The sequence below is a fragment of the Xiphophorus hellerii genome, chromosome 6 (genome assembly GCF_003331165.1).
Source record: "Xiphophorus hellerii strain 12219 chromosome 6, Xiphophorus_hellerii-4.1, whole genome shotgun sequence".
Classification (NCBI taxonomy): Eukaryota; Metazoa; Chordata; class Actinopteri; order Cyprinodontiformes; family Poeciliidae; genus Xiphophorus; species Xiphophorus hellerii.
Genome location: NC_045677.1, coordinates 3,018,494 through 3,032,295, shown reverse-complemented (window position 1 = coordinate 3,032,295; position 13,802 = coordinate 3,018,494). Strand labels below are relative to the sequence as shown.

Genomic DNA, 13,802 nt, shown 5'->3' with positions numbered 1-13,802 from the left:
AGCCTTTCTGTGGGCCCACTTCCTGTCGTTAGTGGTCTATTCCTGTCTAATTTGGGAGCAGGAGCTGTGGCCCTCTCACCGAGGCCCTCAGAAAGCAGGGAATGCTGGAGTTAAATTTAGAACAGAGCCAAGGCCCAGTTTCTGCTCCTGGAGAGCAGAGAAACTATTTTTGCTCATCCTGGGAGTCCGCCGGGTTTCTCTGACCTTGTTTCTGTCCAGCTGGAGGCTGCACACACTGCAGTGTGTTCTGTCTTAACACAATGGGATGATCATACAGGATCATACACACCACATTGTTAAAGCTACACATGTAGTGCAGAGGATGCAGTGGTTCTCACACACAAAGCAGCAACGGCAGCAGTGGTGAAACGTTGATGCCTCCTTTATTAAAAATCAGCAGTTTTTTTGTCTTTTCCCCCACAAATGAGACGTGGTGATGCAGGATGAACCAGGTGTGTCTGCGGTGAGAAAACAAGAAGAAAAAAACAGCTAAAAGTAGCACAAGTTGTAAAAACTTAACATTAATTAGAAAGTTATATACAAAAAGTCAACTTGAAGTAATGTAAAAATTTAAATAAGTTAAGGCAACTTTGAGAAAAAAATCTCTTAACTAATCACTTTTTTTTTACCCCTCCAGGGGGTCTTTTGTGGGCTCTAGTGTCCCTTATATGACAGTAGGCTGACAGGAAACAGGGAAGGAGAAGGAGGAAGACATGTGGCAAATGTCGTCGGGTCCGGGAGTCGAACCCGCGACGGCCGCGTCGAGGACTCAAGGCCTCCAAATACGGGTCGCGCTAACCGCTACGCCACCACGGCACGCCCCTTAACTAATCACTTTTAATCTAATTCAGTTAACTAAAGACAGTTAACTTGATAAGCGTTGTTGCAATAGCTCTTATTAAGTGTTTAGTTAAAGATATATAACTAAACTGAGTCAAAGCAACAAGGAAAGTAGTCATGCTGAGTCAGCATTTTTCTTTACAGTGCACAGCTAGAGCGTCAAATTAGAAATGTGAGCAAAACGTTCTTCAATCTTCTGCTACTGTCAAAAATAACACATTTTCACCATTATAGTGTTTCCATTAAATAAGAAATAAAATGAAACTCACACATGAATAAGTTTGTTCACGCGATAAGTCATTAGAAAACTTTTCTTGCTGAGGTGCAAGGAACAGTGAAACATTTGTAACAGAAACACAGCTGCTGAGAACAATGCTAAATAAGCCCTGAACACTCAGTGGCCTAGTGCAAGCCCGATCCAAACAGCCTGAATACTGGGCACCAGCACTCTCTCTGCCTGCCAGTGGGGGCCTCCGGTCCCGCTGTGAAAAGCTTTCCTGGTTCTGGTGTCAGTGTGTTGGAATGTGCTGCGCTGGGACAGAAGAGGGTGTGTGTGTGGGTGTGTGTGATGGGGCAGACTGCAGAGGTTCAGCTATCTGGTCCCTTCAGTCTTTCACATCCCAACTATAACAAAGACCAAGCAGCGTCTCAGTTTTAGAGTCTGGGTGGTGACATTATTAGCTGCTGGCGGCGGCCTCTGGGTGTTGCTCTGCTCCTGGTTCCTCTTTCAGGGAATGGGGATCTCTGGATGTGAAACTGTGGCCCCTCCTGAATCTCTGCCAGCATTTTATAGACTTTCCACTTACTCTGCAAAACTGAGCTGGCACTGGTCTGCTCGTGTGCTGAAACGACCCAACCAGAATGAAAGAAATAATTAGAGCTTATTTTACTGCCTTGCAAAAAGAAGATCAAGATCAAGGATGCTTTCTCACCATCATGTGTTCACACCAGTTCAGGAAAGTTTAACAGCAACAGCTTGGAGATAAATTCAGGAGCAGTGTCTGGCTTAAGATAGAAAGCTTTATGTTTGCGACAAGATTGAAAAAAAAAAACAACAAAAAAAACCCCTTGTTATAATAAGATTTATGTCATTTAAACCAAAATATCTGCTCTTATAAAGATCAAAGGTTGTAACAGTAAATCAGGAACATGTCTTGGGATTTTTAGATGTCTTCTACAGGAAACTGTGAGATGAACTGGAACCCTTTTTTACTTTTTAATAAGTTGTAATCTGGCAGAGGAGCATATTTTTATATCTTATTATGAAATGTTCTTGTTACAAGGCCATACTCTTCCCGAATTTATTTTATATCTAGCAGTTAAACGCTTCACTAGACGAGACTTTAATGTGTTATTTTTGATTAATTAATTACATGAATTTTGACATGTCAACATTTTTTGCACAATTAATCAATGCACTCGTTTCTGGTACGCCTGTAAATCCAAGCAACTTCTGCAAACCAATCTAAAGAAAAGTTTTCTGTTTTCAAGCTGTGGTTTAAATTAGTTAGGTTATTAGCAAAGCTACATGTCAATTTATTCAATAATTTAGCAGCAAAAAGGGTTTTTCAATTGAAAATGTTGCTTATTTTGTTGATTTTTGATTAAAATGTGATTAATTGATTACAAATACGGAAGAGTATTAGGGCCACCGAAAAAAAAAAAAAAGAATTCTGAGTTTAAAGTCAGAATTCAGAGATTAAAGTCAGAACGTCAGAATTCTGACTTTAATCTCAGAATTCTTTTTTTTTTTTTTTTTGGTGGCCCTAATCCTCTTCCGTATACAAACCTTGCAATGAACTCGATTTAAAATTTAAATCCAGTCCCGTTACCAGTTCACACATAATGGAATTTTGTTTGGCTAAAAATAAAACCAATACCACCTGAGTATTCACACCCAATCACTCAATCAATCAATTTCTCAGTCACCAACTGAGAAACCAGAAACAAACATCACATTTTATTTAGTGCCATCACCAAAATCATCATTACACATCAAATATGTTGGTCAATGTTTCATTTATTATCGTTCAAAATCAACTCTAACCAGGTGGGGTTTTATTCTAGATCTAAAGGAACTCAGTGTTTCGGCTGTTCTGCAGTTTTCTGGAAGTTTGCTCCAGATCTGTGGTGCATAGAAGATGAATGCAGCTTCTCCATGTCTGGTTCTGGTTCAACCCTTGACCTCTTCCACATTTTTGCGAGTAACGTTTCGTAACACGAGGCTTAAAATAACCTTCAGCCTCCGATCACAACAATACTGTGTTACATCAGAGAGCGTCACACACCCCCAGTCACAGGACAGGTGACCTTTCACTTAGAGCCAACCGACACCATGGAGCTCCGAGGAGCGGCTGGAAGGCAGAGAAATACTTTGAGTCACACATTCCTGAAAAGCCTTAAGGACTTTCCAATGATTTCTAAAGGCCAGAATTAGCGGGGCAGTAACTGTCTGTAGGCTGGAGGGAGAGTAATGAAGACTTTATGTTGAATCAGATAAATGCACAAATGGTGCCTTTATGCAGTACACCAAAAATAAAAGAATATTATATCCATTATGGCAGGAAAATAGCAGCTTCTAAATAGACTTCTCTTATTGCACTTTTTATGCTAAGTGCTCCCAGTGGATTTTTGGAAATGTAGTGAGGCAGAGTGGAAACCCAGGAAGGACACTGAAGTAAAAACCTTGTAATATTTCCTGTAAAATGTATTTTTTAAAAATATTTTTTTTCTGCTGATGAATAACTTAGAACATTTATTTCCACTTAATATCACATACAGACATATCAGCATGATAAGAACGCCATTACTCAGCATTCTGAATGAGGCTCGCTGTTTTCAAACTCCAGACATTTCATTTAGTTCTGCTGACTGTCAGAAGTGATCAGCAGAACTAATAAAGATCCTGGCACTTTGTGAGTCCGGTGAGGAATTAAAAAAAAAAAAAAAAGTCCAAAAATAGTTTAACATCAGCCATTCCACTGTGGACATTTAAAAAATTATGCACAATATGTTTAGGATATAAATTGGAACTTTCATTACATATGCACACAATCAAGAAACACATGGACAGCCCTGAGCATCCTCTTTATGAAACTTTCAGAAAAACAGTCTTCAGTCAGAGGTGTCTTCAAATTTGTTGTAATACAGACTGCTACAGGAGACCAACAAGAAGCTTCTCAACGTATTTCAGCTAAACTGTGTTAGACCAGCTGTAGGAGGGGTTACAGTATAGTTGCACAATTGTCTTTTGCAGAGAAATATATAAAAAGTAGAGATTTATGCATTAATGTGAAAATTTCTTTCCAAAGAACTGAAACTTTCAGGGTGTGCAAACTTTTTAACATGACACAGCAAAAATAAATGCCTGATTAATGACTTTTTCTAACCTGAAATTCTGCCAACTTTCCGTTGGCCGCTCTCACATGACCTAGATTGTGAAACTCCCTTTCGCCGATGATGACTTGGCACTTTCAGACGGGGTTGCCTGCCTTACATCAGCCGAGTGACGTCACCAGAGGCCAGCTTCTGGAAGATCACCTGCTGGTGTGATCATGTGACTGCTGGATAAAAGAGGGGGAGGAGGGGAGGCGTCAGCGGCTCAGAAGGGCTTACACAATGGCCTGCATGCCAGAAAACACCCACCGACTAAACCGTTTCTGCTCTGCTCTCTTCTGACCTGCAGCAGTTCAGGAGCCGCCAAATCAAAACTTAAGACGCTCAAATCTTACACAATCACAGTCTGACGTCTCTGCCACTCGCTTTTCTTTAGAGAGTCGTTGAGCTGTTTGGATGAATGCGCTCGGTCCTGCTGACCGCGGCACAAGCTTGAGCAGCGGCCGGGTTGGGCCGGTCATTGTTCTGCTTAGGCCAGGGATGGAACCGGGGCCACAGCGGGGCCGCAGTGGCCAGCCTGACCCCCTGCCGTCCACACGTGACGCTCTCTTTCACTGCAGCTCAGCATTCAGCAAAAAAACCCCAAACAAAACCAAAAAAAAAATCAACCCCACACATTTTACATTTTGTTTCCAAGAAGACTTTATTGACAGGAAAACATTTGTCTGGTACTCAAATCGTGCAAGTTTGTAAAAAATAATAACATAAATATGCATAAATATAATTAGAAATAACTTAAATTTGAACAAAAGTACTAGTTCACTTAGAAAAAATAAAACAACAAAAAAAAAACAGCTGGTGTGTTGATAGATATAGAAGAAACAGTAAAACAGAATGAAGGTTTTCCCTTTTGAAATCAGAACATCAACCTGAACATGAACGGCTGTGATGAATAAGTTAAACTGCAGCAGCTCCAGTGTTTCAACAAGTGCTTTATTTCTGCAGAGAGCCTGAGGCCTGGGTCCGCTCAGCGGCTCGGCAGCTCCGCGCTAAGGGGTCGCTGTCCCGCTCCTCCCCATCGCCACGGAGACGTTGCCAAACAAACAGCGTACAGTCCTTGTGTTCGGCTGCGGGGTGTCACACTGAAAAGCACACAAGCTTCGTAACACTTCCACCTCCAGACGAATTGAGTCCGCCGCCGCCGCCTCCTCTCGCTCTCCACGGCCCGCGGACGTTAACTCCAAACAAACCCAGTTCGAAGTGGAAATCCCGACCCCACGCTTTTTTTTATTTTGGTTTTGAACACATCCCACACTGACAGCATGTTTTTTTTTTTTTCTCTTTCTTGTTTTTTTTTTGTTTAGTTTTTTTTTGTGCTCTCTGCAACCAGCGTTGCAGCTGACCTGTTTTCTCTGGTGGGAGCATGGTGTCAGGTGGGGTTTAAAGCATGCCTCCTGTGCAGATATGATTTGGTTCCGAACAGGGTCTCCTCTATGCGGGGCGGTCCGGGGGAGCTCATCGCTCGGGCAGGTTGATGATGGGAACCCACTGGTCCATGCACCGGCTCTCTCTGCAGAACCGGTTCAGCTTGCTCAAAGCGGGGTCCTTCCATGATGTGGAGTGAGGGCTCTGAAAGCAAGAAGGAAAACTGATGTTAATCATCCAAACTTCATCTCTGGCTCAGTGTGACTTCTGCGGTGTTTCCACCAGGGGGCGCACCGACTGCAGTTTTCTGGCCGATCTTTAAAAGCCGGACGTTCAGATGTTGGCGCATAGCGATTGTTTTTGCCTCGAAAGTCGCTAAATATAGTGACAACAACTTTACAACAGTGGGGTGGTCACCATGGAGACATGACCTGGTGGGCAGAGCTAACGGTCAGTGCTCTGTCACTGAAGAGCAAAAGGTGACAGTGGCTGATTTTCAGACCTTTGCAGAGCCAGATAAGGTCCAGATAATATCGGTTTCACATGTAAGTATCGATCGATCTCCCAAAATTAAGAAAACCAGAGCTGATTTATCCGCCGGCTGATTTGTCTGTGCGCCTTTACTTTCAACTATGCCGATTTTATAGTCTACCACAAAGTCAACTGTGCAACAGGAGGAATTTCTCACTTTCCACCTTTTCTTAGGGTAAATTTCACCTGACACTGCAGGGCAGCCAGACCCACTGACTGTTTCCATAAACATTCAAGACAAGAATCACTGAAACAATGAATGAATAAAATCTAACAAGTGGACAAAACCACAAGTGCATCTCTGTGTTAAATGGAGGTGTACCGAAAAATTAATAAAAAGTTAGTAAAAAATGTAAAAAGCTCCTAGAATCCTAGAAATTTCCAAAGCAAATGTATTTTCTTTCAGCCCTGAGTCAGATCTCTGCCAGCCCCTGTTTCTGCATAACGACAGATTCCACATGAAATTCTTCAGATGTCAGACGAAGGAGGAGCTCTGCCATCGCTTTATCACAGGCACAGGGACAAGTGTGGACAAGTTCCCCTCTGAGTAAGAGTTTCGCTCACGTGCCCACAGCCAGGAGATCAAAGGTTCCATCCCAGACACAGTTACGGCCGAACAGGACAGAAAACACGGCGAGCAGCACTCACAGTGACCAGGACGCAGTGCAGGTCCATGGGCTCCCCGCCGCTCTGCTTCCCTCCGCCTCCCCCCAGGATCTCTGCCAGCCGGTGGGTGTTGTTGACCCTCAGGATGTTGATGTCGTTCTCGCAGCAGAAAGCCTGAATGAGCGTGAAGTGGATCTGCAGGGCCACGTCTTTAACGTCGTCCTCGTCAGTGGCCAGGATGCACAGCACCACATTGTCGGGGTCTCTGTTGGAGAGGAAAGCGTTAAGGCGAGGTAGCGACCAGCAAACCCTGCTAGAGATACAAGCATCGCAGTCTGTACTCACATGTTGAGGGACTTGGCTGCCTCGTAGACGCCAACCGTAATGCAGCCCTGAGGCAAGGCAGAGGTGAGGACTTCCTCCAAGGCTTTCGCCACCGTATCCATTCTGCAAAGCACAGACACATGCATGTTCATAACGGTGTTGTGTCAAACCGAGGTCCCTCCAGTCCTCAGAGGTCCCTCCACGCTGCATTCAAGTCAAGTTGTGCAATAGACTACCAATAGTGAAACAAAGCCAAATGTGATCCAAAAGGTTAACACTATAAAAGTAAGATTTTCAAGTGTTTTCACTGGTGTAAAAGGATTAAACCATATTTTTTTTACTGACTTAAAGATCATCACCTTCCTAAAATAATAGTCCTAAAATAATAATTAGCCTTTTTTCCACAAAAAAATTACTTCAGAGAAATTCATATCTCTTTGAAAGCAAAAATAAAGAAATCAGACAGTTTATTAAAACATATTCAAAGCTGCTACACTAGATTTTAGGTTGATAGTGATAAGATGAATTTTACTATAGCAAAGTATTTCAAAGAGTTATGATCATCTAATAACAATAAAAACTCGTTATTAAACAAAGCACAACAGTAGCAATAGCTATTATGACTGTTCGGGAAATGTTGCAGAAACAGCGGCGACATTACATCACGTCATGGTTTTTCGATACAGACAACCTACTGTACGAGGTGTACTTGAATGCATCATGAAGTGCAGAACTCAATGGGAAATATTGGAACTCGACACGACATAAAACTTCTTGCTAACCACCATCTCCGTTTAAGAGAATTGTAACTAATACCCTTAATATTAGCTAAGGCTATTAGTGAGCCTTAACTAATATTAAGGCTGAAGTGACTTTAAACAGCACATGTACCTAAAAAGACAATACCGAGTCTGCTATACTACATTAAGCTCAAACCAGTCCATCTACAGAAACTTTGCAGCTCCATATTGGCTTTTATCCGTTAGAGCGCTGCTATTACTGTTTCATCTACTGTGGAACAAAGATACTAATGCTAAATAAATCATGCATAACAAACGACATTTACCTTTCTTGAGAATAATCCCCACTTAGTTCCTCAAATGTCATGTTGTACATTAAACTCAATCCGACCGTCTTGCAAAAAAAAAAAAAGAGAGAGTAGCGAACAGCCAAGCTTTGCTGGAGCCTTCTGGGACTCTACTGACTCTTTATCTGAACTCCACGGCGCTGCGTCTGACAGATAAATCTGGCAGCTTCACATTAAAACAGTCCCGAGGCAGCAGTATTCACGAGGCGATTTACATAGCTGCGATGATTGGTCGGTTGCAGAACTAAAAGCGATGGGATTGGACAGAAACCCGGTGAGAGGCGTGTCCGTGTGTAGTCGAGTTACTACCGAAACTTCAGCTGTCTCGAGCCTCTGACAGAAAAAAACCCTTTCTGTTTCCAAGCTGCAACAGTGATGTCAAGATAACTATCGTATTCGTTTTAATGGAGGAATTCTAAAATCCTCTAACTTTCCTCCTTTGTCGCATCTGATTCGGTTTTTCTGTAGCCCCAAGACTGTGTAAAAAAAACAAACAAGCTAATATAAAGAAGAGGCGAAAATTTTAAGATATAGGTTCAAAATAATATTTCCTCCTTTTCCTGGCTATTTAAGTTAACAACGACTCATGTGTTCAAGTTTTGTGCAGAACTCACCCCAACTGCCGGTCCAGAACGGCTATAACCTTCAGCACAGCCTCATAGCAACGGGACGCTTCCCGGAAGACCTGTCCTCTGATTGGTCTGTCGTGGAGAATGCGAATCCCCTCCCGGAAGCAGCGCGCGAGATACAAGGTACTGGCGCGAGAGTGACCGGAAGATGGAGCTGAGCTCAAAGAAAACTGAAAACACAAAACTTCGAAACATGTGGAAAAACCGGCTCAATAAAACCCATTCTGCAAAAATGCTTCTGTAGAGTCATTTCCCATGCTCTTCTTTATTGATAGTTTTTATTTTCTTTTAAAAATGCATGTTCAAAGAATGCAATATATTCTTTGAACATGTAAGAGGATCAGCATCACAATGAAATGACATGTTTTGGTATTTGGCTCTATATAAATATACTGATACTCAAAAAGCTCAAATGAAATACAAAACCAGCATACAAAGTGTTGCACGACCTTTTCTGTTGTTGAGCTATTCTGGTTTGACTGTAACATGTAAAATTTTATATTTCACCCTAACTCAAAATATGAACCAACACAAGGATACAAGAATAAAGACTAAGATATACTGAGGATCTAAAGAAAACAATAAACTATGCTGCCCCCTAGTGTTTTAATTAATAGTAAGCCAAAATTACCAGGGTTCTTGTTCCAAGAAGAAAACCAGTGTGATTCATCAATTGATAATTAGCAGATTAACAACACATGTTAATATAAATTCATATTAATATGTATAGCATGTATTACTAATATCAGTCAGTCTGGCCACTCATATCTTGAATTTTCAAACATTGAATCAACATGTTCTAAGGGAGGTTGTGTATTACTGTGGACATGTAATAATGAGAAACACAATTTCAGAGGTGCAAATAATTATCTTTTTTCTCTCATATTTGGTCGTTATTAAGTTTTATATGCAAGACAGACATATTGGATTTCTAGTTTGCAGTGCCTGAAAACCCTCATTCTTTAATCTGGTTTGACTATCTTGTCCTTGTTGCCGCCCACTGTGGACTTTCCCTCTCATCTTCCTCTTTTCCACACTCCACCTGTTGCCTTTTCTCTGGTGTTAATGTCTGATGTTTTTGAAATTAAGCTTTTACCTGTTTGGCAAGCTGAGGGATCCGTTCAATCACTTGGTTCAAGTGATCAAGGTGTGGTCATTTGAAAAGCTTGTTATTTGAAAGAGACAAACTAGTAAAAGTGTTGTAGTTTCTGTATGTTTGTTGTTCTGCACTGTATGTAGGATTCAGCTAAAGATGCTGATTTAGGGGTCTGTTTGCTACTGAAATGTGATATATCACTAATAGCGGAGGACATCTTGTTTTAGTGTATTTGCAAACCTAAAAAACTAATAAAGTGATCTAAACTGTTCTGAATGAAGGCAGTTTTAGTATGTTCCAGCAGGAGGCGTAACACAACCAATTTCTCAGCTTCTACTTCTGTAGTCCTTGCCCTCTCTCTGCTTTGCATTAAAAACACACCTCCATCTGTTTACATTAACATCAACATTTAATATACGGTTGGAATCAGTAGTTTATATACACCAAATAAAATACCTTTTTTTTATTATTGCCTGAAGTCAAATCAGAACAAACATCTCTTGTTTCAGGTCAGCTAGAACGACCAAAATTATTTCTCTTTGCTAGACGCCACAATAATGAGAGAAAGAATATGTCAGGAGTTTATTTATTTCTATCTTCTAAATCATAAGTTTACATCCATTTGGTAGCATTACCTTTGAACTGCATGACTTCAGTCAAGCCTGTTGGCTTCCTTCCACCAGCTTCTCACAGTAGTTTGCTGGAGTTCTGGTCATTCCTCATGACAGAAACGATGGAAGGGAGTCAGGTTTAAAGGACACCTTCTACACAACTTTTCAGACCAATTCTCTAAAGGACTGAGATCAAGGCTTTGTGGTGGCCACTAAAAAACATTATCGTCATTGTCTTTAAGCTACATTTTAACCACTTCCTGTAAGCTTAGGGTCATGGTCCATCTGGAAGACGCATTTGCTCCAACCGAGCATAGATGGCTTACATAGAACGGTCCAGACTGGGAGTCAGCTGCTGGGTGTGTTCGGTTGTGTACATAGGTGATGTTTTTATGGAAGGAGCATTCATTACATTAAATCATGAGATACTTCTTTTGAGATAGTCATTGTTTAAATCTCAATGTGATTTGATCTAATGGTTTTTGATCACCTACTTGCTTTTTATTTTGTCCTTTAGATCTTGCCATATTTTCTATGGCAATCTATATTCTGTTCATTATTGTTAGTATTGCTGATGTTGTTAGTGCATTCCTTTGTGTTTGCTTTCTTTTTTCGTGTATTATGTTTCTTTGTGGTTTTGGATGTCGTTTCTGCAGTTGCGGCTTGTCCACTAGAGGGAGGCAGAGGTCAGATATCGGAACAAACCTTCCCGTTTTCAGCAGTTGTGAGAGAAACATCTGGATCAGCGCAGACCAGCGAGTTTAACGGCTCTGAAATATTTGGAAGATGTAAAATATCTTCAAGAGTTAATTCATAGCAAATCAGGCTTATTGGGGCAGAATTAGAAACTTATTTATTAGTATAAATCGTAATTGAAATTTTTCAGGAAAATTATTAAATACTCTGGGAAACATATTTGTAAAATAAATAAATTAATGACTTAATGAAAAAATATCTGCAGTCTTAGAAAAGCAGTAGTCTTAAAAGCTAAAATCAGTAATGATTAATGTGCATGGTATAAATAAAAAGCAAAAGGAATAAAGTGGCCTAAATTATAACTAAAAACTGTGAGTTTGATCTAGTTTGATGTGAAGAAACCTGAGAACGACAAGGATGTGATTTATGACGATGAACATGTTTAGCTTTAACTGGACAGTGAACACATGGCAAAACAATCAAGGTTTGACTTAAATATATTTAGCATTCATGTCTATAGCAACAGAAAATGCCTCAGAGAACTAGACTATAATCAAATGCTTAACTTAGTTCAGTAATTCATCTAAAAAAATCATACAGAATTATTATTCACTGAAATATTTCAAGCATTTGTTTCTGTTCTTTGTGTCTTGCAGCTTCTGAAAACCCCAAATTCAGTTTTTCCTGAAAATTTTACTATCATATTAGATTAGAATAAAATAAAGAGATTTAAATAGAGAACATATATGGTGTACACACTCAGGGGAAATACTGCAGACATGGCAGCTGCACATGAACAGTTTGCTTCATGAAGGAAAGCCACATATAATAAATGGTTAATATATAAGCGGGGTAGCATACTGTATCATTTTATTTCTCTTTTGCAATAGCAATATTCTATTATGTCAGAAAAAAACTTGCTGTTGAGAGTGCTATTTCCAGGTATTTTAATGGAAAGTTTTGTGGAAGGAAAAACTCTGGCAGCTGTTTGTTTGGTTTTTTTGGATTCCCATTGGCGTAATTACGGCTACTCTTCATACTCTTCTACAGATGAAGGAAGTTTTTTCATTCATGTTAAAACATGCCTTGGATTAAAAATCTGTAAACTTTGGGTAAATTCTGTAAAGTTGGTAATATAAAACATTTGGTATCTTGGATATTACAATATTTCTAAAAGGGCTTAAAAGAGTAATTTTAGTCTATTCAAAAGATTGGGGAAAGATTCACAAGGCACGAGATGGAACTAGAGTTTAAACAAGGCAACATGAACCGATGTGTCCAGAAAACAGGTTTGCAACTGTCACATTCCAAGTAATAAGTCACAGTGCAGTATTTGACTTTCATTCAAAATATGTTTTTTTCCATATTTGTTAAAACAGTCACCATGAAACATAATATGAAACAGCTAATGTGTGAAAAGATTGATTTCCTCCACCTCTTCCCTGAGCTGCTCCTGCCACCGAAGAAATGCATCACTACCCAACCAAAAACAACCAATGAGAGTCAGGAGGAGGGGCTAAGTGCTGTCAATCAATCTCATGTTGTCACTGCTAAATGTGTCAATAGTGGAGAAGCAACTCACCGTTATCGGAACTGTTTATCCATCGTCATCTGTTTCCATGTTAACTAGTGACAGAATCTGCTGATGGGAAGATACTACATGGTAGCAGAGATCAAGGCGGGGGGCATGATTGACAGCAGTAAGACCCTCCTACTGTCTCTGATTGGTTGTTTGTAGCTGAGAACACTGGGAGAAAGAAAAGTAACTTGATTTTTTCACAGATTATCTGTCTCACACCATTCTGTCTGACATGGTGGCAGTTTCAACAACTATATATAAACATTTAAAAAAAAAAAAAAAGTAACTTGCTGCAGCTTTAAAGAGAAAAGACCGCTCAGTGGTGAAAAGTTCTCTTTTCAGAATAAAATAAAGTTTGGATTTCATTTACAAGTTAAGGTCCCAGAGTCTGGAGGAAGAGTGGAGAGGCCCAGAATCCACATTGCTTGTGGTCCAATGTGTCGTTTCCATGGTGATGATTGGTGGAAACATGTCATGTCCTGGTGCTGGTCCACTGGGTTTCATCAAGTCCAATGTTAATGCAGCCACGTGGGCTTTCGTAACTCCTCAGCAGACCCACAGATCACATTTTACCTCCCTCTGTGTTTCAGTGCAGAAACGGCTCATCTGTCTGAACCGCAGCTGATGCAGCAGTGATTCCAGAGCAGCAGCAGTCCCGCTCACTAAAACATCCTAACCCCAGACCATTATGTCAGGACCCCCAGATAGACTTTAAACAGAAACCAACAATACAAACAAATGTCCCGCACCTCGCAGTGCGGTCCGCCTCATTCATCACTGGACGGGTTTCTGCTAATGTACTTTCATTTGAAAATTTAACACGGACCCACCGACGGGGGCGGGGACCTGGGCTGTAAAACAAATGGGAAGAGGTGTGCAAATTGAAAGCTTTAAGACTGCGTGACAACCGTGAGAAATAGAGGTGGCACTGACACGGCCACGGGAAAAAGACAAAAGATAGCTTTTGTTGTTTGTTGTTGGCGCCCAGTTCCTAATCTGGTCAGAGATGGGAAGGTTCTGTTTGAGCGAGCAAAGAGAGAAG

At 40.7% G+C, this 13,802-nt stretch overlaps 1 protein-coding gene and 1 long non-coding RNA gene across 2 annotated transcripts; one reads left to right on the top strand and one right to left on the bottom strand.

Annotated features, from left to right (window-relative positions):
- Positions 1-4,860: 4,860 nt before the first annotated feature.
- Positions 4,861-8,309, bottom strand: gadd45aa (growth arrest and DNA-damage-inducible, alpha, a). Its single transcript, XM_032566570.1, has 4 exons — positions 8,129-8,309; positions 7,084-7,185; positions 6,781-7,003; positions 4,861-5,805 (listed from the first exon to the last, which is right to left on the bottom strand). Exons 1-4 carry the CDS (start codon positions 8,176-8,178, stop codon positions 5,692-5,694), a joined length of 489 nt encoding a protein of 162 aa, XP_032422461.1. The 5' UTR covers positions 8,179-8,309; the 3' UTR covers positions 4,861-5,691.
- LOC116722335 (uncharacterized) lies at positions 6,992-13,026 on the top strand. Its single transcript, XR_004339746.1, has 2 exons — positions 6,992-7,146; positions 8,757-13,026. It is a non-coding gene; the product is annotated as an uncharacterized LOC116722335 (long non-coding RNA).
- Positions 13,027-13,802: the final 776 nt, after the last annotated feature.

Bases quoted from the DNA above. Each gene is read 5' to 3' on its own strand.
- gadd45aa (XM_032566570.1), bottom strand. From the start codon at position 8,178: ATGTACAACATGACATTTGAGGAACTAAGTGGGGATTATTCTCAAGAA. The intron at 7,004-7,083 runs GTGAGTACAGAC...CCTCTCCAACAG, and splicing joins GCAGCCAAGTCCCTCAACAT to AGACCCCGACAATGTGGTGC. The intron at 5,806-6,780 runs GTGAGTGCTGCT...TCTTGCTTTCAG, and splicing joins TGCACTGCGTCCTGGTCACT to AGCCCTCACTCCACATCATG.